Source organism: Manduca sexta, chromosome 8, assembly GCF_014839805.1.
Source record: "Manduca sexta isolate Smith_Timp_Sample1 chromosome 8, JHU_Msex_v1.0, whole genome shotgun sequence".
Classification (NCBI taxonomy): domain Eukaryota; kingdom Metazoa; phylum Arthropoda; class Insecta; order Lepidoptera; family Sphingidae; genus Manduca; species Manduca sexta.
In genome coordinates, this window is record NC_051122.1 from 8,258,752 (window position 1) to 8,282,683 (window position 23,932).

The 23,932-nt window shown below is 35.9% G+C and overlaps 2 protein-coding genes across 8 annotated transcripts in view; one reads left to right on the forward strand and one right to left on the reverse strand.

Moving 5' to 3' along the window:
- Positions 1–16,808, forward strand: part of LOC115440124 (tyrosine-protein kinase CSK) — a 36,520-nt gene extending 19,712 nt beyond the window's left edge. For 2 of the 5 annotated variants that reach the window (XM_030164307.2, XM_030164306.2), the window contains exons 3-15: positions 656–775; positions 5,450–5,530; positions 6,311–6,392; positions 7,602–7,698; positions 10,102–10,248; positions 10,683–10,773; positions 11,112–11,231; positions 12,091–12,226; positions 12,441–12,606; positions 12,860–13,241; positions 13,479–13,565; positions 13,751–13,996; positions 14,268–16,808. In XM_030164307.2, coding sequence (XP_030020167.2) covers positions 656–775; positions 5,450–5,530; positions 6,311–6,392; positions 7,602–7,698; positions 10,102–10,248; positions 10,683–10,773; positions 11,112–11,231; positions 12,091–12,226; positions 12,441–12,606; positions 12,860–13,241; positions 13,479–13,565; positions 13,751–13,996; positions 14,268–14,270 — 1,758 coding nt within the window. In that variant the 3' untranslated portion in view covers positions 14,271–16,808. Of the gene's footprint in view, positions 1–655; positions 776–5,449; positions 5,531–6,310; positions 6,393–7,601; positions 7,699–9,484; positions 9,655–10,101; positions 10,249–10,682; positions 10,774–11,111; positions 11,232–12,090; positions 12,227–12,440; positions 12,607–12,859; positions 13,242–13,478; positions 13,566–13,750; positions 13,997–14,267 lie in introns of those variants that run through there. The other 3 variants (XM_030164309.2, XM_030164308.2, XM_037436520.1) reach the window with 2 other exon arrangements.
- On the reverse strand, positions 15,635–23,775 carry LOC115440125 (DET1 homolog). Of its 3 annotated transcripts, XR_003938336.2 has the most exons (9): positions 23,328–23,775; positions 22,539–22,664; positions 21,222–21,445; positions 19,658–20,560; positions 19,213–19,434; positions 18,599–18,787; positions 18,104–18,278; positions 17,637–17,745; positions 16,763–17,454 (listed from the first exon to the last, which is right to left on the reverse strand). XR_003938336.2 is itself a non-coding variant. In XM_030164310.2 (5 exons), the coding sequence occupies exons 1-5, from the start codon at positions 23,646–23,648 to the stop codon at positions 19,242–19,244; spliced, it is 1,767 nt and encodes a 588-aa protein (XP_030020170.1). In that variant the 5' UTR covers positions 23,649–23,775; the 3' UTR covers positions 19,166–19,241. The 3 variants fall into 3 exon arrangements, 1 of the variants encoding a protein (XP_030020170.1); XR_003938337.2 differs by lacking the exon at positions 18,599–18,787 and having other exon boundaries at positions 15,635–17,454; XM_030164310.2 differs by lacking the exons at positions 16,763–17,454; positions 17,637–17,745; positions 18,104–18,278; positions 18,599–18,787 and having other exon boundaries at positions 19,166–19,434.
- Between the last annotated feature and the right edge of the window lie 157 nt (positions 23,776–23,932).

Consider the following 23,932-nt stretch of genomic DNA (forward strand, 5'->3'; position numbering starts at 1 on the left):
GATTCTGAGCAAAATGTGAAAAACAAAATTACTCGTTTTACTTTATTCGCTGTGAGTAATACAAAACTAGGAATTTCTCAGTAATTAATTAAATTGATTCAATAGCATGGCGAAGCGTCTGCAGACTCATTAATTGAGTCAGTTTATTGTTATTGTTAAAAACATTACTACATTGTATCCGCGTTGCGAAGTATGTGAATAATTTTTCTGTTACCTGCAAGACTGTAATAACTTTGCTTAATGTAGAATTACTTCCTAGATATTTTGAAACGGCAATCTGGTTTTTGATCAATACAAAGAATTTCTTTTTGTGGGCTGGTTAATACAAGTACGTGAAAAAGATTGATTAATCCAACCTAGGGGGACACCAATAATTATTACCCAAGACCGCAAATAATTCCACAGATACATGTTCCAGCATGAATAGCGCAATAATGTTTATATTATAATATAAACCGCATACGAAACCACCGTTAACGGACAATTTACATGAGCCCGTATCATGAATTTGCTCAGTGTTTAATATAACGTAACACTTGCCAGCAGGTTTGGGAAGGGAGACCCGTGTCCATAAGGGTGGATCGTTCAGTTGATAATGTCATTAATAATATGCGCCGATATAAATAGATGATGCAAATGCGTCCGTTATTTCCAGCACGGAGTGCACGCGGGCGCACAAGGCGTCGGTCCTTGCGGCTGGTACTCTGCTTCGGCTGCGCCCGCGCCCACCGCGCCCGCCCGGCACAAACGTGCTCAACCACCTCATCAGTTGCCGGTCAGTTACATTATCATAATAGTGTGTCTTCTTAATTATTAATTCATAAGATAAGTAAAACTTTATTATTCTTTCACTTAATAGGAAGATACTAACAAGAACAGGGACCAAATATAAACGCAACGTTTATTTCATATACTTAGGTACTAAAGAAGTCCTCCTCCTTGGTTTGCTTTATCGTGGACGAACAAAAAATTAACAGAACTATCTTTAGTTTATTTTATTGATTTCCAAAAAACATGGAGCTAATAGAATTAAAATTATGAAAAAGGGCCAATTGAAAGTTTTCTTATGTGTTTTTTAATCTTTAAAAATATATAAATAATCTCAGTTAAGACACATATAATGTAGCACTGAACGCAGACGAAGAATGCTAGAATACTATGCTAAACAATCTCATATATTATATTTCTACATGCTGTAAATATGAGGTCTATAACAAATTAAGTCTAAAGTTGGTTGTAGAACAAAACTAACTTGATAATAAGTAAAAACAGAAATGCCAAGTATAATAATTGTACCGAAAGGCGGAAACGAGATTTCATCAGTCTCGCCAACAAGTCTGGTATCGTGTGTGTCTTTGTGTACGGGTATTGCGCCTGCGGTCGGCATGCTGGTTGGAGTCGGATTGCGGCATCGCAAATAGCGGCCGTTGTGGCCTCGTCTGATTTCCCAAAATGTTCTTTACGTCACTGCACGTTTCGACTAAATACTTTTATGTATATCTCAATCAAAGGATTTCATGACGCATCTGTAAAGCGTTACTTTGATCTTTTCGTTCGCCTCGCTCGCCAATGCCTTTACTTCTTTATTTATCTTTAAAAGGTGCTCCATAAATGATTCATTTCAATATATATCACGACGATGGCTCAGCAAATTTTAAAAGGCGGTGTTTATTTTACCACCACTTGAATGCGTCCAGATGATACGCAAGTCTTGTGTCGTTATTTTATACAGAAAATGCATGGGCGGTTTGGTTTTGTTTTAGTCGCAAAAATAATTTTCATACATCGCAAGTCAGCGTGTGGTGAGCTATTTTAAATAGTAGTACTTAAACCATTGTTCCACTGAACTATTGAGTTAAGTAAAAGCATTTTCCATCGAATAACTGCAGTATTTGGTTTACTGATGTTTCTCTCGGATGATTTTACTATCTCAATTTAAATGATTCATCATGGTATTCTTTATCATATGTGGATTTGCGTAACAAATGTAATGAGAGGTCACCTAAAACAATAAAAAGATATACGTTTGATATAAGTGGTTCGTGAGTAATGTTCAGTACTTAATAGAAGACATAAATTGATGAAGGTGACGCGTGATAATTTATTTTTGATTCGTTTTATAAAATTTTATGGAAATCGTCCAATTTACTAGTTGTACGATTCTTATTACGTTCTTAAAAAGATGTTGTTTTGAAAAAAAATATTTCAATTAATAGTTGTCGTAAAATATGCCAATTTTAACACTCAACCACGAAACTTTTTGTAACTTATAATATACATAGTATTTATCCATAAATGAATAAACATTATACAAATGCATACATGTATTTTGTACTATTGTCGAACTGACTGAAACTCGAAATATTTTATCACGAGATTAATGTTCTAACATCTTCAAATTTAGATCATGAAACTATGATATAACTTTCGCGGGAGCGTACTTTACCACGGTACGACTACAGTGCTAAGGTCTCAAGTTCGATCCCCGGGTTGGGCGAAGTGATATTGAGTTATTCTACTCAGCATTAGCCCTGAGTCTGAAATTTGTGCACGAAATAGCGATAGGCTCTACCCTACCACATTACGGGACGGTACGGTCAGAAAATATCTGCACCTGTTGCGCTTCTAGCTACCCCTTCGGAGATAAAGGGCGTGAGTCTTTGTGTGTTACAACACAATGGTAACTATCAAACTAACCCTGACTGTTCAGCTTCATGATCTTCCCCTACGTTTTAGGGATCTACTTATATAATTCATCCCGATATTATAATATTCAGACTCATTAGTGTAAGATGTGCGTGATATGCTTAAACTGAGAAGTAGTTTATCTAAATATCGAAATACAAACATATAATCAAAACATATCAGAACTCGTGTAAAGTTCACACTCGAGTCTCCGTAGACTGTCCATATCTAAGTCATCGTATCAATAGGGCAGCGTCAACAGAGGTCGGTCCCACTGACATCATGCCTTCACCAATCTGTGTCACCGGATTTATGCGCCTTTGTTTATTAATTTTATCGGTCTGCAAACAAGACCGCAAACGGCACTCATTAAATCTGTTTGCATACTTCATATTGATACGGTTTATGTTTATTGCAAGTGTGTTTGTCCTTTGATTTCTATTTATAGCGTATATAACTTTGCCTGCAACCTTGCTAGCGTTGAAGATCATTTTTTTGTGATTTGTCTCATTCTTTATTCTAAACACATTTGAATCAACGTTTATCCGTTCTTGTAACGTAAATACCACATTTATGGAGCGCGAATCCTGATTACTGCTGACTCATTAGTCATTAAGATTTTTTATGAAAAGTGTCAGCGTTGAGTACATCACCTTATGAATGCGGTCTAGTGATGAAATGAACATTTATACTGTAATACATTTATATGAATCTCTATTTCCCTTGGTCAACTTGAGAACGATTTAGCCTATTTCATTTCTTCTATTTATCTTATATTTTGTAGAAAGTTTTTACGTAAAGAAGTAATAACAATTTTAGAAAACTTTACGACTATTTTAACTTTAGGTGTTTGACAGTTCGGGCATTTGATGAACGTGAAGTTAGCAAACAGCTGTTTTTTTTAATGTAAATATTTTACAAGTAATCTTCTGTACGTGTGTATGTCACAGAAGTACTATACCGCTGGTTCGATTTTAATGATTTTTTTTTATGTGTTTTTGGGTAGGTCCCTGGATGTTTTTGATTCACATCTAACCATGGTAGGGGGCGCTGTAGTCGGTTTCTAGGATTTTATGTCCTTTTTAGAGCAGACCAAAGACCGTCGGAGCCACTAGCCTTTCATATTTTTTAAATCAGTTCGAAGGTTTATAAAACGTTTTTGTCAATAATATAGGCATTAATTGTTCGTAAGGTGACAAGGTCTTATAAATTGGTATGTGTATCACTGGATTTGAGGGCGGGGTAAAGTTAATTTTATCGCTCGGCCGCCTGACTTTGTGCCAAATAATTCCAAAAACTTAGGTTTTAATTTTTATTTTACAGTATTAGGCAAATAGAAAGATTTATTTAAATGGATCATGAATCAATAAGTATTTGGATAGGTACTACTAACCAGAATCAATTCATTCATAGAGCATTCATTCCGATACACTCATTTATCAATCCAAAAGCCAATACTCTTCCTTAGTCGTGTCGAAAAAAAACAAAAGACTGATCTAATTTTATTTTTAAAATATATAAGCTATTATATTATACTCTTCTGCTAACGTCGTAAACTATAAAGCTGAAATGTTTGTTTTTTTGTTTGAACACGCTAATCTCAGATACTACTAGACCTGTTTTGAAAAAAATCACTATTAGCAAGCTACATTACTCTATAGTAATATACGCTACTTTTAGTCCCGGGAAAATATAAAGCGGGACTTTTATCTCAGAAAATCTTTTTCATGCGGGCGGAGTCGCGAGCAAAAACTAGTATTTAATACGACTCGCGCTCTTACTGTTTTTGCAGATAATATTCAATATCATGGAAAAGCGTGTCGTACAACGTTGATTGTGCTTGAATGTAACTTCTCACGATCGTATAGAAAGTTAAGCTAAGAAGTAAAGGTCCCATGTGACACATACTCGCGCCGCGCACGCCGCGGTCTCAATGTGGGCTAATGCGCATATTCAAAATGTAATAATGTCGTGCAAATGACGCTTTTACCCTGCAAAGGGGTTTATGGATATGTTGGCAACGTTGAAGTATTATTGATCGATTGCTTTTACTATTGTGGTGTCGAACAAACGTCATACGAATACCACAGGCGAAATAACTACATTTGGCGCGATTACGTCTGCGGTTTAATGAAAACGCCTCATTATCCTGTTGCCTTCATGTTCCCTGTGAATAATAATATATAATATCAGCACTGTATTATATACTGTCCCACTGTTGGGCACGGGCCCACTACTACTGAGAGGGAAAATAATGTGTGAGTGAAACTACAAATCTGGAAACATGCCGAAAAAAGTCTACTTTAAAATGAAAGTAAACTTCTTACCACCAAGGTGATAATGATCATGATGATCACTAAAATCTTTAAGTAAATAAGAGTTTATTAATCCTATATGCCTATATTTTTTATTATGAGTTACGTTTGTTAGCTTGACAAGACTCTGCTTATACAAAGACACCGGTCTTTCGGGTGACCGCTTTAGGCGCTCAGCATCCATTTGAATTAAGTGGCCATCACGAGTGCAACCCACTAACCGGTTTCGAACCCCGGCACAGAACTGCCTCCGCAACCCTATATTTGTATCTCTTTACCCTATTACAGCACCGAAGCAAAACATTCTCTCAGTCGCTAATTTACACTCCCCACAAACTATCGATTCGCGTAATATTCATGCGGTATCCGTTCCGGAATGGGCATCGCATAGTTACAAATTCACAAACAGATGAAAGTTATTTTTACCATAATATGAAACATTGTTTCAGTGCGGCGGCAACGGGAGCGGCAGTAATGGGCCACACGCGCCGCTATCGCCTACCGCACTGCAGAATTCCATTGCACACAATGTGAGTTCACTGTTTATGTATTTCAACAGTACTCTTTTGTGTTATATAGGTCGATCTATGTTAATTATATCGATGAGATTAAGATATTGTTAGATATCTATATTGCGTGAAAATATAGTTACTGTATGAATTAATCGAAGTTAAAATTGCACTGAATGTATTACATGTATAATGAAATAGATTTATAAAAATGTACTAGTGGTTGAAATGCGATCGTAGCATCTAATATTTTTGTAACATTTTATATAAAATTTGTATTATTCTGCAAACATTCTGTTTATGAACTTTAATTATGCCTACTCACACTCCTCCGTGCGAAACAATGTTTCAAAAGAAGTGCAAAGGTTTTATCTTCACGTATTAATGTGTAGACAATGATGTATTTGAATTAAGAATTTAAAGCTGTTATAATGATTTTTTATGTTTACGCGAATGTTAGACATTAAAATTAAACTAATTTTCGGATTCTATCGCGGTGCTAGTATTTTATTTTCTCCCGACGTTTCGAAGACTTTGCAGCCTATATGGTCACGGGGGGGACTGAGGTGTTGTTCATCCGTAAAGTCAAAGTTACAATATCTACCTACATTTTACAATTATACATTTTTTTTTTAATTTTAGCTGTTGGTGGTCCGATCTACGCAAAATGAGCTCACAGTGTCTTAAAGTCTAGGGAGAAAATAAAAAAAACTAAAACCGCCATAGAATCCGAAAATTTGTTTCATTTAAAGCTGTTATTTTTCTTATAATAAAATTTGTATGGGTGGTTTTGTTTGACAGCTTGTAATGTCATCGTCGGTGCGCACACCGGCGGCGGCGGGCGCGGCGCCCTCCGCCATGCACACCTCGCAAACTACCCCCGGTACGTACAACCTACACGCTACACCGCACATTATAACTGCTCTGAACTTAGTTTCTTATGGTCTACAGTCTATACCATTAGCTAGCTACAATACCATTCGTGGCTAACTTCAAGCCCTCTATAAAATTAACGATAACTATTACTATTCACGCAGACCAATACACTCAATGACTTATGTCACGTATCTACTTATTACTGTAATAAAAATATACTTATTTAATGGGTAGAAGTAAATGAGCTAAACTAAGTAATACTCGTTCGTTATATACATTAAGATATCCAAAATGACTTTTAATGCAAAGGTATTAAGAAATATTTCTCTTTCAAAGTTAATTATTCCCGACATAAGTATAAGACATGGTAACTCTAGCAAAGGTGTAACCGCAGTCGTCCTCATTGAGTAACGATAGTGCTATTTCACTCTATCATTACTCGTTTCCTGCCATTTCAGACAATAACTACAGTCATTTAAATTTATGTGTTCAAATTGCGAATGAGAAAAAATATTGCACCCGTCTAATAATGTAACGTTGTTTTTAAAGATAAATTTTGGATTTAACTAGAGTCATCTTTAAACTAGGAATGACTTATGAATAAACACAATATACTTATAGGTCTACTATTTCCCAATTAATTATTATATCAAATTAACAATTAATAACAATATGTGTTGTGATGTCACCGCGATGTAAACGTGAGTCATAAGGAATAAGCCTATTATTTGGTTTGTCCAGTAGTCGTGGATACACATTAAATTAAAATTAATCGTATTATTGTGTTGTGACTTTTCGTAAAACCCATCCATAACATTCTCGAAATGTTTTATGTTTCATACAAAAAAATAGATGTAAGTTTAATCAAAACCAAAAATTCATTGATACTGTGTTAGTAATCACATCTATTAAAAAATATATCCAAAAGGTCCTATCTTAAGGCAGTCAAATCATTAGCAGAAATCTCGTAATTTGTATTCTCTGATACTGTTGTGTGAACCTTCATTTTTTTATTGTGAAATTCTTCAGTAGTGTTAGTCGTATTTATAAGGTTCTCTGAAAGATATTTTTGTACTCTTTTGCAACTACCCTCATTACACTAATATATACTGTTATATTTATTAACTCTTCCGGTACAAACACATTTGTTATTTAAAACATATTTCCAAAGTTGTGTTGCATTATTAATGTATTTTTTTACATGTTTGTCTAACAGCAGTGACCAAAGGCCCTAGTGACGTCATAATGAATTCGTCCTCGGTCCAGAACCCGCCGCCCGCCGGCAACAGGCTGATGAACATGACGCAGTGGCCGTACGTATACAAAATCATTTATTTTTACCGACAACAACCAGTGTGCCAATATTGGTAGAGGTTTGTAGAGCCCTATACTTGGACCGGCTAAGGACCTCATGTCTCGGATACGCTTTGAAACTTTCGGCCTTACACCTACCACTATAATTTCTGTAAGCCAGGATCAGCAGTGGCGCGCATTTTATGACAACGAGCGGCGAATCCCGGCGAGTCTTAGGGAATATTAATCTGTCTTTATCCTGCAACGAAGTTAATCAAATAGAATACTTGGAAGGAGTTGGAAATGTTGAAATTTCTTCTAGGCTCTACAAGATCCATTTAGTATATAATTTCGGATCTTTTCTTTACTTTTAGTGTAGGGTATTTGTATCCGTCCGGACAGTGACCACTTTACACAAAGTAAAACCCGCCATAGTGGCCCGCGTAAGTGTGTCGCGTACGACCTGTGTATATAACTTGTTTGAAACAGGCCGGCATAATAGGAGACCGGCCTATGCTTGATTTTGTACATTATTCTATATGTAATGGTTAATAATACGAAAAAGAAGCACTCCTGCGAAAACTGCATAAAAATTGGTCAAAAAATGAGCGAGTAATTCATATTTAAAATATTGTAATGTGCATAAGTGGGCGCGATGTGGGATATCGCTTCATCTCTTTCTTTCGCACGCGTCGTAATTCCCGATGACGTCACATGTGGGTTTTTCGTCTCTTTTCTGTTTCTTGTTAATTACCCCTTCCAACGAAATTCAAAGACTTATAACTTGTTGATTTTTTACCGGATTTTAATAATTCCTTCTGTGTTATAATTTGTATTATGTAAATATTTGATAATAGTAAAGAACAAAAATGAGTCCGGTACCCTATTGTGTCGATTGACGAAGAATAACCTTCTTTCGCAAGTCGACACTACAAGGACCGTAATCCACTTCCATCAGGTGCATTGGAGGCCATTTACCACGCCCGTATAAAAAAAACTTAAAGAAAGAAACCAAGCGTCTTTCTCGACCTTATATTATTTCCTACTCGGTGTAATAAACATTATTTATATTGAAGCGAACGGAAACGTGGTAAACTAAAGTTTATCTATAATACTTAGATTGTTTATAAACACTTTAGCAGCATAATTCGAAATTTATGCAAGTCATGCTGTTTATATTATATAAGAATTATTGGTGTTTTGTCTAAATCACACAAACGTAGTTTAAGTTATGGGTGTGTTGCGCGAGCGACATCATGCGATGGAAGCAAAGCGATGCTATGATACACACAATGACTTACTCGTAGTTTCCTTCATTACTTTTCGAGTTGGACAAAATTGGTTTAAATATTTGCACTAAAGGAAAAAAAATTACGACAGTGTGTATTCATTGATTTATATTTAATTTCTTATATTCGGTAATACTTTACTGAAATATGACATACGATAGCTTTACATTGAATAGATTGACTATCCACTATTGATTTTCGTTAATATAATGTTAAATGTCCAATTATTTTTTATTTTATACAAAATAAACACAAAGAATAATAATACCTTAAGCTAATCACAGTAGTTATCATATCATTAATCATTAACCCTAAAACACGAGTCGTGAAATTTCCAAATCCATTGTTTCAAATTGATAATGTTTGTAATTGCGATAAAACACGTTACAAAATGATAAAGGACGAAAATATTGAATCTGCAAATTATTCACTTTCCATCACACTATCAATCTTATTCAACTGTAAATATGTTTGAAAATTCATTGTTAGTAAATAGTGATGTGTAAAGAAAGTGTTACAATAGGTGATAATATCAATAGAGTTATCAGGCGCCGGAATGATAACGCGTCAGTGTGTAAAGAGCTACCCGTAAGGCATGGAGAGTGACATTACAGAGTGCTTCCACAAACCGCACAAAGTCAAACTGTTTGTACCGCCGGCCGTAGCCTACGACGATACTGGCGATGAGTAAATATTGTTATAATCTGCACTGCTTTTCAGTGATCAACTTGTTTTAATTATTTTTTGTTTGTATTGTAAGCAAGGTTAAGGTGAAGGATAGCATTTTTAGTGGGACTAACATTGCCTGGAATTCAAAATATCTCATTTCATGAACTATGCTTTTATACCTTTTTTTTTAATTTATAATCACTACACTGATCTTACATAGGTATGGATATAAATGCACTAAAATAAGTGTGGGTTAGATTGTTTCCACATAATAGGGGATAATTTCATGTATAGGCACATTCGATCTGATGTATTCTCATGAATTATAGTTATACGTAGTTAGTATCATGAAAATTATATATTTTTATTATAATTTTGTTGAATTCTTACCCAGAACTAGACAAGATAATAACATTCAACCAGATTCAAAACAAGCTAGCATTGACCTCAATGATCTATCTGCAGATGGCATCACGGTGCGATATCCCGGGACCGCGCAGAAGCGTTGCTATCCGCGTCCCCGGACGGCGTGTTCCTGGTGCGAGAGAGCACCAACTTCCCGGGCGACCACACGCTCTGCGTGCGGTACCACGGACGCGTCGAACATTACAGGTTTACTTATATTATCATAATAAAATGTTTATAGGGCTATATTCTGCATTATATTCAAACAAAGCATTAAATATTCAATATTTGTTTCAGTATTTTCCTTCTTTAAAATGATGAAAAGTTGTAGCAATTTTATTAATATACAGTTTATAGTCCATACCATATTTGGGAAAGTAAGGACTGAATTGAAACAAATAATACCTTCTTGTTCAATGCTAGTAGGTAAACAATTGTATTCCTTTTTCCTTTTGCGAGAATGATGTAACATTATAGAAAAGTTATTTTATACCGGTATACTATAGGAATGTAATATGCTACAAATTTATTCTGGATGAAAATAATATATTCTAGATTATAAGCCGACTAAAAAGATATAATAAAAAAAATATTTTAGCACAAAATAATATCATTACTAACCGAAACATTTTGAATTTCAGAGTGAAATGGACGACGGCGCCCGATAACCAAAACCAACGTCTCACAATAGACGATGAAGAGTTCTTCGACAACATGACAGAATTAATACAAGTAAGTCATTTGCGTAACACATTTCACATTGAATAATAAACTTACTTACTAACTTAAAATCTATGTGCTAGATCTCTCTGCAATTTGGCTTACTTCTGTACTGATTGTCGACGAATAACAATGTTCATGCAATTTTGTGTTCCAACCTGAAAGACGTTGTATTTTTTAACCAATGTCATTATGAAGCTTATCGGATTTAACATCTAACGACTCACTATAACGAAAGCAGTAGAGCGCCTTTCAGAGCATGTCATTCAAACACCGAATAGTATTGCTAACGTCTGACGAGAGGTTGTACGTTCCGTTATTTTGTTATAAAAATAAATGTATTTTTTCAGCATTATATAAAAGATGCGGACGGATTGTGCACAAAACTGGTGCGATGTCTGCCCAAAGCTACGCAGAACGGCGCAAACAACAACGGCGTGTTGCAGCCGCCGTATCCGCCACATCCGCAGGTATACTCGCCTTTATACCGTATAGTGAGACTGTATATAATATCAGCCCTGTATTACATATATCATTTGAACCTAGTATTAGATACTGCTACACTGATGGGCACGGGTCTTCTTTACTACTGAGAGGGTTTAGGGCTTAGTCCACCACGCTGACCTGGTGCAGATTGACAGACATCACATACCTTCAAGTTTCTCATAGAGAACTTCTCAAGTATGCAGGTTTGCTCATATTTTCCTTCACCGTTAAAGCAAGCGATAATTCTCAAAAAATATACACATAACTTTAGAAAAGTCAGAGGTCCATGTCTCGAGGTTTTGAACCTGCGTACATTCGTTTTGGCAGTCCGTTCCAATCCCAATTAGGCTGTCGCCGCCCAGAATGTATAATAAACTAAAATAACATTAGATATTACAACTGTAAACTGAAACCAATATAAGCTCGAGTCATCTGTAGGTTTCGAATGTTTGAGGTCTGATGAATCGCACAGCTAGTGCTCTGGAATATGCCTCAAACGTTGGTTACTCTATCCTATCCTATCCTATCCTCGTTTCATAATATGTAAAATTATAAAACATCATCCGGTTTATAATAAATAAATTATAATTTGTCCATGCCGTGGCCCAATATATTGGGGTCGTATAGGATTGTGTGATACCTTTGATTGTTCTTGTTTATTATTGTTATATGCACTCTAAATACCCGACTTCAAGCGGGCTGGCATGATTGAGTTGACTGAGGCAAAATAACCATCTCCTCAGTCAACAATATTTGAACCCCACTCCACTTCCCAACAGATGCATTGAGGTCACTTTAAAAGCGCAATATAAAAAAAACTAATATGTGTGTTATGTTTTCCAGCAACCGCCGCCATACCCGCCTACGCCGAGCGTGACGAGTGCGTTAAGTTCGGGACACTTCCAACAAACGTACTCGTCGCAGATGTCCGCCGACCAGACGGACGGCACAATACAGCCGCAGGACTTTCTCGATGCACGTGAGTACGATGATTGGAAAATTAATGATCATGAATGATTGGCACATATACCTAGTACATTTTAAAAACTAGTCCATGGTATCTGTAGAAGTTATGTTTCAGTTCAATGTCATGTATTTAAGTTCGTTAAATTTGGCAATATAATATGATGCTCGACGAAATATTACACATCCATATATTTTATTATTATGTAATTTTTTTTCATTTATTTTAGTTTGGAAAATTGACGAACGTGATCTGGAAATCCGCGAGAATATTGGCAAAGGCGAATTCGGCGACGTGATGCTCGGGATATTAAACGGTTCACAGAAGGTCGCCGTCAAGATATTGAAAGATCGCGAGGCTGCGAGCAAGTTCCGGGCGGAGGCTAGCGTTATGGCGTAAGTCATTATATTGGTCTTATTTAGAAATGTAATCTAGTCGATTTATTAAAACACTTTGTGAAAAGGAGATGGACATACATACATTAAAATTGAAGTTTGAGAGGAAATATTTTACTTTAGGATTGATTTGCGTTTTAGAATTATTAAATAAAGTGACATCTGCATAATACAATGATATTCCACAACAGACTTGGCTGTATCAGCTTTGTACTTTCCATTTGTTAATAAATAAAACCGTGGCCGCGGTCAGGTCGCTGAAGCACGACAACCTGGTGCGGCTGCTGGGGCTGGTGTTCACGTCGACGGGCAGCACGTGCATCGTGACGGAGCACTGCGCGCAGGGCTCGCTGCTGGACTACCTGCGCAGCCGCGGCCGCCACTACGTCACGCAGCTCAACCAGATCAACTTCGCGTACGACGCCTGCTGCGGCATGGAGTACCTCGAGCGGCAGCGCGTCGTGCACCGCGACCTCGCCGCCAGGAACGTGCTCATCTCGCAGGAGGGCACCGCCAAGGTCGCCGACTTCGGGCTCGCGCGCAACGACCACGCGCCCGACGACCCCGCCGACCAGGCCCGTCTGCAGGCCAAGCTGCCCATCAAGTGGACCGCACCCGAGGCGCTCAAGTATAACGTGAGTCGCACAGCAATACTACCGTTACCACTCTTGAAATATACAAAAATACTGCACGCGGCACTGCAACTTATTCCACATCTTTACTACCTCAAGCCAGAAACCAATACAAGATCTGGTGTATAGAGCTTGTGTAATGTATCTGGTTTTCCTAAGCAGCTCCGCACAATGTGCAATAAACTTTAATGTAAGCCTTGCTGCAATACTATGGTACTAATTGAACATTTCTTATTTCAGAAATTTTCTAACAAATCCGACATGTGGAGTTTCGGCATCTTACTTTGGGAGATATATTCCTTTGGACGAGTTCCTTATCCTAGGATCGTAAGTGTTTTTTATACATTTTATGCCATTGTAATAGTATAAGCCTTAAATAATGCAAGGAAAATATAATTTAGATTTTTTTTATCCTGATTGTGCAAAAATGGCGTATGTGGACATGGGAAGCACATTTATAGCCAGCAATATTTTGTATATGTACGCTTAAATGAGATGTTTGTGGTGTGCAGCCGCTGGCGGAGGTGGTGCGTCACGTGGAGCGCGGGTACCGCATGGAGGCGCCGGAGGGGTGTCCGGCGGGGCCGTACGAGGTGATGCGCGCCGCGTGGCACGCCGAGCCGGCGCAGCGCCCCACCTTCCACGCCACGCGCCTGCGCCTCGCCGCCATGCGCGACCAGGCGCACCACGCGCTGCAGCACGCGCCGCACCCGCCGCACCCCGCGCACCCCACGCACCCCAACACTACACACCATCAGGTACGTTGAGTTACTCTTACAAATTAACCTAGCGGTCGTCTTTGTCTATATTTTTTTCTAACGTCACAAATTGGTCTTTCTGGAATATATTGATATGTTGAAATAATACTACTAAGTTAATCATGATCGACGATGAATAGTATTAACAGTGAAGATATTGATGCCAAGAGTTAAAAACTTCGCAAACTTAGGACAAAGAACTCCAGCTTTGTGATACAATAACTCGCGCACAAGCAAATATTTATAAATATTTTTTTTTGTGACATTGCAGTGAACGGGGGCTCACTTGAACAATGGACTAAATATATGAACACTGTAATGAGGCGAGTTGAAGACGTTCCGCGGAGCGAACCGCTTTGCGGACGGTATTTTATTAATTAAAAATATAAGTACTAAATTATTTTAATAATTATATTTGAAGAAACTTCCTCGCTTAAGAAGTAAATCTAATATAAATTAGGTGGTGAGGAAAATTAGTGTGTTATTAAATATATCAAGGAATGTGTCAGATGTTAGTCCTGACAGCACGACAGAATTTTTAGTGATGGTCTCTCTGTCCCGCATAATCCGACAACTTCACAGAATCACATAACAATTTTAACCACAATCTAATATAACGACACTGTATATTTTGTATCTATTTTTCACACTCCGTGAGACTATCACACTAAAGGTTCTGTTCAAGTAAATATCGAAGGCCTAATTATCCTAACTGTCGAAAAGATTCCACCCAATAGTGGCCGTGATGGTCGTGTCGCATGTCGGTACTATGGTACTGTCTAGTCAATATATTGTTTATAATATTGTTTGTATCATATTAGTATTTGCACGTTAATTAAATCGTAAGGTGACTGATTACATGCAAAACGTTAAACAAAATGCACTGTTCTTTGCCACTTATTTACAAAACAGGTTTAAATGTAAAGTTAGGAAAACTTCAAGATGCAACTCGGTTATTTTGTATACATTACATTATATGGTTATTTATAGAATAATAGGAAGGTGTGTTCCGCCTCAGCGGACTACGCATCTAGAGTATTTTCGTGTTGTGTCAAAATTATTTAACCCAATAAAATTTCACTAGATAAAAAATGTATTTCCCATCCCTTAAATTTCTATCGCAGTCAAATGTTTTAATTAGATTTTAATGATTACAATGATCATGATATACTATATACATTAACGTTTTCACAAATCTGTAATATTAATTTGATCAAGTGAAGTTTTATAGGGTAATGAGCTAAGTGAAAAATTCATTCCTAATAATGTTTAACGTCGAAGTCTGATGTTACAAACGTATTTATCGTACTGTGCATTTGTGTCTAATCTATGTGGGGGTTTTTGTGTCGTGCGGTTTTAGTCACGCTATAATTCATCTGGATGCCGAAAGCCATCAAACCAGACCGAATTTGCACAATGGACGTAATCCACACGACGCAGAAAATGTCCCGAGTAGTTTAATTGTAATTGAGTTCTGCACTTTGTGTTATAGAGTAAAACTACGATTAGACGTAATGATGAATTCGTTAAAGCCAAGGTTGTGTGCTATTGTAAAATTTAGGAAATGTATGTATGGATTCAAATTGACGTTTAGGATACAAACTTTAGGGATTGTTTCACATTTATTTATGTATACAATATTTAAATTGTCGAATTGGCATCGCTGGACGCTGTTACGCCGTTTTATGTCTATTCACTACGTGTCGAGATCTAAATTGACTTATTAACTGAACTATTTAAAACCTAATTTAACAATTACATTGGCTGATTGTGATTTTTTTTAGTTGGACGTGCAACCAGATACAATATTCATACTCATATTTTATCGAGTTTGCAGATAATCAATTGTCTTCATGTATTGATTGCAAGTGGGTTGAGTCACTACTCACTCGCATAACATTGTTAATAAGTCTCTCAAGGGGAACAACATCGCGCAAACCCTCCTCCTCTCACACCCTCTACTCGCCGGAGCATGATTATGAATCTTTTTACTGTACTACTTAAAATAAAACAAACCCAAGGCAAAAATAATATGTTGGTCGCACTAAATACATGAACACATGAAACCTTATTAGCAATGAGCTTTTAAATGCTTTTAAGTATTGTATTAGAATAAATATTATGTATGTCCAGCATGACAATTATTATTATAATATAGGTAATTGAATCTCACATGGAATGTGTGTTAAGTCCAATCTAAGAGTTATTGTAAATTTGATGTGGTCATAAATGCTAAAAATACTTTCCAACTATATGTGTACACATTATTTATATGCATATATTTTAATGAAGGGTTTAGATGTTTACACTCGTGCGTTTCTAAATATGACTTGATTCAGAGACTATATTCAATTAAAATCCGTTCTTATAATATCCGATCTTATGCAATACTAGCTTTAAGTGTTAAATTGTTTTTACAATTTATTTATAAGGATTATGATTGTGTGTTTAAAATTCTTAACAATTGTACATCGATCCGATTCTATCACGAATCATTGTGTCGAGCCAAAGTATAGTTTGAAATACAATTAAACTTTCTTTTGGTGTTTCTGAAACTTATCTTAAAATAATTACGATACTTAAGTCAAGGAGGCAATAAATTCATATTACGACTGTTTTATAGACATTAAATATTTGTTCGAAATACCTAAGTATTGCAGTTGTATCTTATTTATTTAGTATTCAGGGAAAAGTTAAATCTCATATTGTTTTGTTTATAACTGTACTATTATTTTCATTGTTGTAAATACATAGGTACTTGTAATGTTAAGGGATAAAATGTATAATAACAAAATATAAATATCAAGAAGGATTACAAGGTTTTTCATTACTTAATTCAATTTGTGACAGCTGCAGTCGCTGGGGCAACTGCTTAAATCTACTGCTTTTTCAGATGATTTTGACTTCAATGCTTTTTTAGCAAAAGATGTTTTTGGCGTCCATAGTTCGGGCTTAATACTGTTTTTGCTGGCAGTTTTCAGTGTAGAACTGGAAGCATGCTTTAAAGTTTGCGAGGGTCGCTCACGTCTATCTAGACAAGTGCTAGCTTGATCTGTGAAAGTAGAAATCATTTTGCTTGTTGTGTTCGATTTCGGTAAATCATTACATTGGCACGTTACATTTTTTTTACTTTTGCGTCTCATTTGGCTACAGCTACATTTTTTAGGATTTTTATTGAAACCAATGTCGTATTTGGAGTTTAAGTCATCAATAGACATGCTCGTTACAGCTTCATCTTCCGTATGTTCAGCGTCACAAGTACTAAGTATTTTTCCCTCCTTCCGTGCACAATCACAAGTTTTTCGAACAGGTTCGCTGTGACAAATAGTCCAAGGAGGTAGTTCAACTTGTATAGCAGCACTCCCTTTGTATTGCGTTTCGCTTAACCAATTGGGTGAACGTAAGGACGGGAAAAAATATACCAAATCGGTGGTCGACGTCCAACCGTCATTATGGAACTGTGAAAATGTATTAAATTCTAAGTAAATGGTAGGGTGCCTACATATATAGTAGGTATTTACGTAGCTATTATGAATTTATGAATCCACATATCCTAAAGGCTACTCTAGAAAACGGGACGGGGAAAGATCTAAAAAAGAACTTAATTTGTTACATTAATTAAACAAAAAGGTATAGGTACCTTTAGTTTAAATGTGGGATCAGATTTGCTGATGTCCAAGTCGTACAACTGTTTTTGTAGTACTCCAGATGTTCTTTGGCGTAATTGGCAAAAAACTGGCGGTGGCTGACTGAACAAAATAAAAATTACAATTAATATATGGCAAATCGCATACCGGAGACGGAAATAGAGCTGAAACATTAATAGTTGATCGAGCAGCGGCGTTTCTGTTTTGCGCGTCGACTTATGCAAAGAAACACACATTCAAAATTCTCGAGTTATTTTTCTTATATTTCCATAATACATAACTCAACTCGTCGGGTTATAATCTCAGATGGTTACAAAGAAATGTATTTGCAGCTCTGGGACAACTGTACTTCCAAAAAAAAAAACATGGATTTATAAGGGTATCGAGTGAACTCCGTTTTTGGGAATAATATATACTTAAACGAATATTGTTCCGCAATTATTTCTTAATAAAAACATACGGGTTATTAATACTGCGAACCAGCCAGACCGCGACATTTGGATTCCAAGTAGGATTGACATTATTTATTGGGTTATTATACATCTGCGGCCACCATTGCGATATTGGCATGAAGAAATACTGCACTGAACCGTCAGGATACACTAGCGAAGTGACGTCACCTTCGCCTATTATTTCTGAAAGAAAGAACATTTCAAATGATTATAAAACTACAACTGATAACTAAGTTTCAGCGTTTTTAAAACTTGTATTAATTTTATTCAACAATCATAGATTATAGTGTATGTCGTTGTGTATTTGCGTTGTAATGTAGTTTAACTCTAACAAAATACTTACATCTCGTAACAAACGTTACTGCAGAACAATATAAAAATATGTAAGTATACTTCCCCAGTAAAAACAAATTCAATATGGAAAATTAATAAACAAAATGATTAAAAAATATCTTGATTATTATCACTATCATAAATCATGGCACAGTAGTACAAGCACTTACGACGGTTGATTTCAATTTGTGGTCCACAATTATACCCATAGCATGGTAGGTTCATCTGGTTATATTGCATCGTGACTTAAACGTGGGATAATATTGTGTGATTAATTTATTTATTTCTACTGCTTCATTTTGTCGACTGCGTTGTAATGTCATTGTGAAGGACGTGTCATATAAATATTGAAGATTCCTCTGAAATACAACCTTTTCGTGCATACTCAGACTTACCCAGAGGATGTTTGTGGATGTTTGGACGAATTTGTTTGCCCAAAAATTGTGAGCCACATTGCTACATGGCAATGGCGACATAGGCATTTCTCACTTAGATAATTCAATATCCATAATATATACTCAATTTTTATTTTAAGATTTCTGTCACTATGGTATGCGTACCTAACCTTTCTAATACTTGTGCGGCCGTACAAAACCAATCACATCACATACAATTTATAAAAATAATTTCGTTTAAATATTATTTTAGAACCGATTACATCTGTGCGTAAATATCACCACTTGTAAAACAAAACGTGAGACTATTCATAACAATGAGATTACAAATTAAACATCCAGCTCGTTCAGTAAAAATGTAATAACATTATTATATTAGTTGTACATACATATTATACTTATTAGGTACATTCTGCGCTCAACTAAACACTGCGTTTCTTATGTGGAAGTTGACTATGTATTCGGAGTTTGTTCTCTGGACGCTAATTGCGAATGGATCGGTTGGATGGAATGTAAAGGCAACGAGTCGTCGGGCGCTCGCCGGGACCGACTGGCCCAGGACCCCAGCGTATATCTTGAACTTTAGCAATCCTGAATCACGAGCATAAAACCTGACAAACATACAAAACATAAATTAAAATATCTAAGTACTTATATTAATATGAAAAGTTTGTAGGAGCTAGTCTCAGTAACTGCTGAACCGATTTTGAAAAATTCTTTCACTAATAGGAAGCTACATTACTCTTGAGAGCTACAGCCTACTTTTTATTCAGGAAAAGCTTCACGAAAGTGGAGCCGCGGGCAATAGCTAGCATTATATAATTTATAAATTACCTTATAGGATATTCCCCATAAGCTTTAGGCCTTTCCATGACAGAAACCCACTTGTCGTCATAACTAAAAAGCCCTAAATCTAAATACGGCGAACCACTATACGACTGCGCACTAATAGGTAATTGCGCTAGTATTCGTTTTGTCGCCTCCGTCCGTCCGCCGTATATAGCCCTCACTATTGTTTGCTTGAATCTCTGCTGCGTCAAACGCGCATACAAATTATTCGAAGGTGAACACGTGAATTGTGAGTCAGCGCACAATCTTGCATTTCTAAAACAGTCACAATAGTTTTCAAACAACTGCAACAGCGCTTCTGACGTATTCTCGTACACTTCCAATATTTTGCTTTGGCTAATGTTGTAAATAACAAAGAATGAGAACTGGCTGTTTGGTTCTGCGACTCGCAGGGTTACAACTTCTTCGCTCGCGTATTTGATAAACAAATGATCTTCATCTAACAATTGCATTTTCCACATTCTCAAACTTCTGAACATGTCAAAATATTTATAGAATTTTCTTAATTCCAAAGGGTCACCTGTGTCGTCACTTATAGCCTTTGCTCTTTTAAAAAGGAACACAAGCAATCGGTGCTTCAAACTGTTTATTGTCTCTTCGTGGAATGGTCTTTCATTCATGCTTGTTATAAATACTGAACTGACAATAAAGGGGTCATCATCATAACAATATCTTCCGATTTTCCTGATTTCTATTAACATTCCCTCCACAATTTGAAAAAGATGAATGGTCTGATGTTGCACTGATAATACTGCTAAAACTTCTTTATACAAGTATATACCTTGATTGTGTGATAAGTATATTTTGTCGATTTTAAAGTGTTTAGTGTCACATAGTTTGCCATGATGAAGATCTACCAAGTGGAGAGAATAGTCTTCCAAAGGGGACCTGAAACCAATTAATTAAAGAAACGAGCGTATTGAAAAATATTTCTAACATTATTAATATATTTCGTTACATTGTGCTATCACATGTAGCGAATCAAGTTCTGGCAACTGTTCATGTGCTTCTTTACTGGCAACTACTTCAAAGGCTCGCAAAACGTTTCGGGCTCCTCATGTAAAACCCAATTCACTCATTACACGCTTTGTTAAAATCTAACTAATATCATAAATGCGGAAGTGTATAAAAAAGTTTGGATCCTTTGCACAACTTAGAAGGAAAGGCAGAAACAACTGAACGGAATTATTTAAATTTGGCGCACGGATAGAACGTGTTCTGGATTATCACATCGGCTACTATTTATCCCAGTAAATTACTTCCAGGGGAAATAATGGATTTATTAAAATCTGATTTTTAAATAGTAGATGCAGACGACGTTGTTTAGGTAGCGTTATTAATCACTACAGTGTTTCAAGGACCTTTGTGGCAGGAAAGGCTTTCACGCAGGCGAAGCTGCGAGTAACACCTAGCATAAGGAAAATTATAATGCTTCATAATTATTTTTATAAACATAAAAATAAACATAAGTATAATTTTCCTTTATTTACGACCTATCGTATCAGTAAGCCATCATTGGAAACAAAATGTTTTTACTTCCTGCACTTACCTGATGGTAGGTGTAACTGCCTCGTTGTTACTATGTATGTAGTAAAAGTGTGGTCTTGATTCATCAGGGATGTGTGCGGCCGATCCCACTATTACATAACGGCCATCTTCAGTGAACAAACTACATTCCCTATTCAATTGCTGATCCATAAACGGCAGTTGTCCAAGGTTACGCTCAGCTCTAGTGACTTCTCTTTGTTGGCATACATTTACGGTAAATTTAGGCTAAAAATAAACATGAAATCATTTTTTTTTCAATACACATCTAAATTCTGAACCTTCATCAAACTAAAGCAGTAATCACTGTGTCATGTGCCTTGAATTCCTATTCGTAAACTCCTATCTCCAGCTTGTATTACTCTCATGTGCAAAAGCTCTAGACATTAACACGTTTGTTATTAGAGTATTTTTACAACTATTACAAACACATAGTTGTATCAAGTTTGACCATAAGATTTAATATATTGTAACACATAGCATACATAACTTTTATTTTTTGCCATCTTTCTATATGTACTATAATTATGGTAAATCTCACGCCGCTCTATGTGCGCAATGTGCTTAAAAGGAGTGCCGATTTTTTCACACATTAATATCAAACTTACATGATGATGAATGATTGGCATTCACTTAGTAGTTGTATCCAATATTAGATGTTGGTAGATAGATGAAATTGAATGGGTTGAGTAATGGTTCACTCCAAAGAATTTAAATAAATGTTGAGGGGATGACTTAATGTAATGACCTAATCCATATTATTTTATCAATATATGGTTAGGTGGTGAAGGTGCACCATAGCTATTTTTAGAATGAAATTTATTTATTATATTAATTATGTTAGGTAGACCTGTGATCATATTTTAGGACTACAACCAATGCGCATTCAACCAAAATACAAAATAAATGATGCAATTTATTAAATAACACTATGGATTGTGACTAGTCATTAAAATTAAAATGAGTAATAAGGAATCAAAATTAATGTATTTTTACACCAAGGCCACATGCTAGGAATGTGCAGTGTTCTATCCTCGCCACATTTCCCAGTCCTACCAATCCTTCTAATAGTTCCATTGATGTCTCATACTCTCCCAGTGACCATTCTAGGGTGAGGCTCATGGCCTGTTAGTAGGTTACACTCACCATGTTTGCTGAATGTTCAAGGGTTGCTAACACCTAAAGCACTTACCCAAAAGTACTGTGTGTATATGTATATGCCAACCCTTGTCAGGCTAACAAATGTAAGTCAACTTAAAAAGAAACTAAATTATGAGTAGTCATTATGTGGTGTCAAATGTGAAAATTGAATATAAATTACCTTGAAAAATCTATAAAAAATATGTGTCCGTATTCTGTGATGTGCATCTGCATCTGCATTCAGTAAATCTGAAGGATATCCAGCCACCAAGTCACCGGCCGCTGAAGCACCTCGGTACTCATATATCTATAACGAAATACATGATTCTAATAATCTCTCATTATAGTAGAATTCTTTGTATTATGTATTATTTTTTGGAATGATTATTGAAAAATAGAAAAGCCAATAGTTAAAGAACTATCAGTACTACCTTGCCCTTATAAGTAAAAAAAAAGAAGTTGGTTTGTAAACACTCTATGTTATTTTAACAAGAAATAACCAGATTCAATAATTTGTATTCATTAAAATTATATTAAAATTATTTAAACCACATGCTTCGTCTCATACATTTCACAGAAATCTTTGATTTTTGTGAAGGCACATTAAGCATGTTTTCAATTGAACTGAGTTATGGTAAAATGTACCAACTACTTTTAAACAAAATTTGTGGATTTTTGTTTGTTACAGCTAAATATGTTTTGTGTATCAAATATAAATAAATCTATGTGAGTTCGCTGAGCAGTAAATTACCACATTTGGATTAAAGAATCAATCCAAATGTTGCGTTATGTGTGTTAAATATTAATCTTATTTTTAGTTAATTTATATGTTGGTATATTTTGGCATAACTGTGTCCAATTTGAGTTAGCTTCTAACAGGGATAATATGGTTTAAATTAAGATATTATCAATTGAAATAAACTACTTTCCCCTAATTTTTATCATAATAAACTAACGCTGCCGTACGTACCTCCAAAGAAGTTTGATCAGCAGAAAATGCTATAAAATGTTTACCATCTGGACTAAATTTCCTCAAAAAACAAGGTGGTTTCTCTACATTAACTATTGTCAAATTCGGAAAAACATTCTGGTAAAATTCTCTCACAACGTGAAAATGGGACCCTGGTTTTCGAGAACCGTATATTTCTCTTTCCATGAGCCTCAAAACTATATTCTGAGGTTTAATTTTTCTAGGTACAATTTTTTCTGTGCAAAAGAATTCATTTTCATTAAGGACTCCTGCTGGTGGATCTTCATAGTAAACATGTTTAGAGTTGCTAGAAGATGCCATTTTATTTTATTTTATGTGCTAAATTAAGTCATTTTTTCTATATCAATTCCAAAATAATCACAATTCAATTTATACGTAAACATTTGACACAGGTGGCAACAGGCAGGTGTCAAAACTCAAAACTCTTATCTGTGAATCGGCAGAGCATAAAGTTAAAAAAAGGCTCGGCCAAAAAATATTTGATATATCAAAGGACTAAAAAAAATCTAATGAATTTTCGAAGCTTAGTGAAAATTCCATCAAATTCTCACTTAGACAAAAGTTGTGATTAACTAGGACCGTAT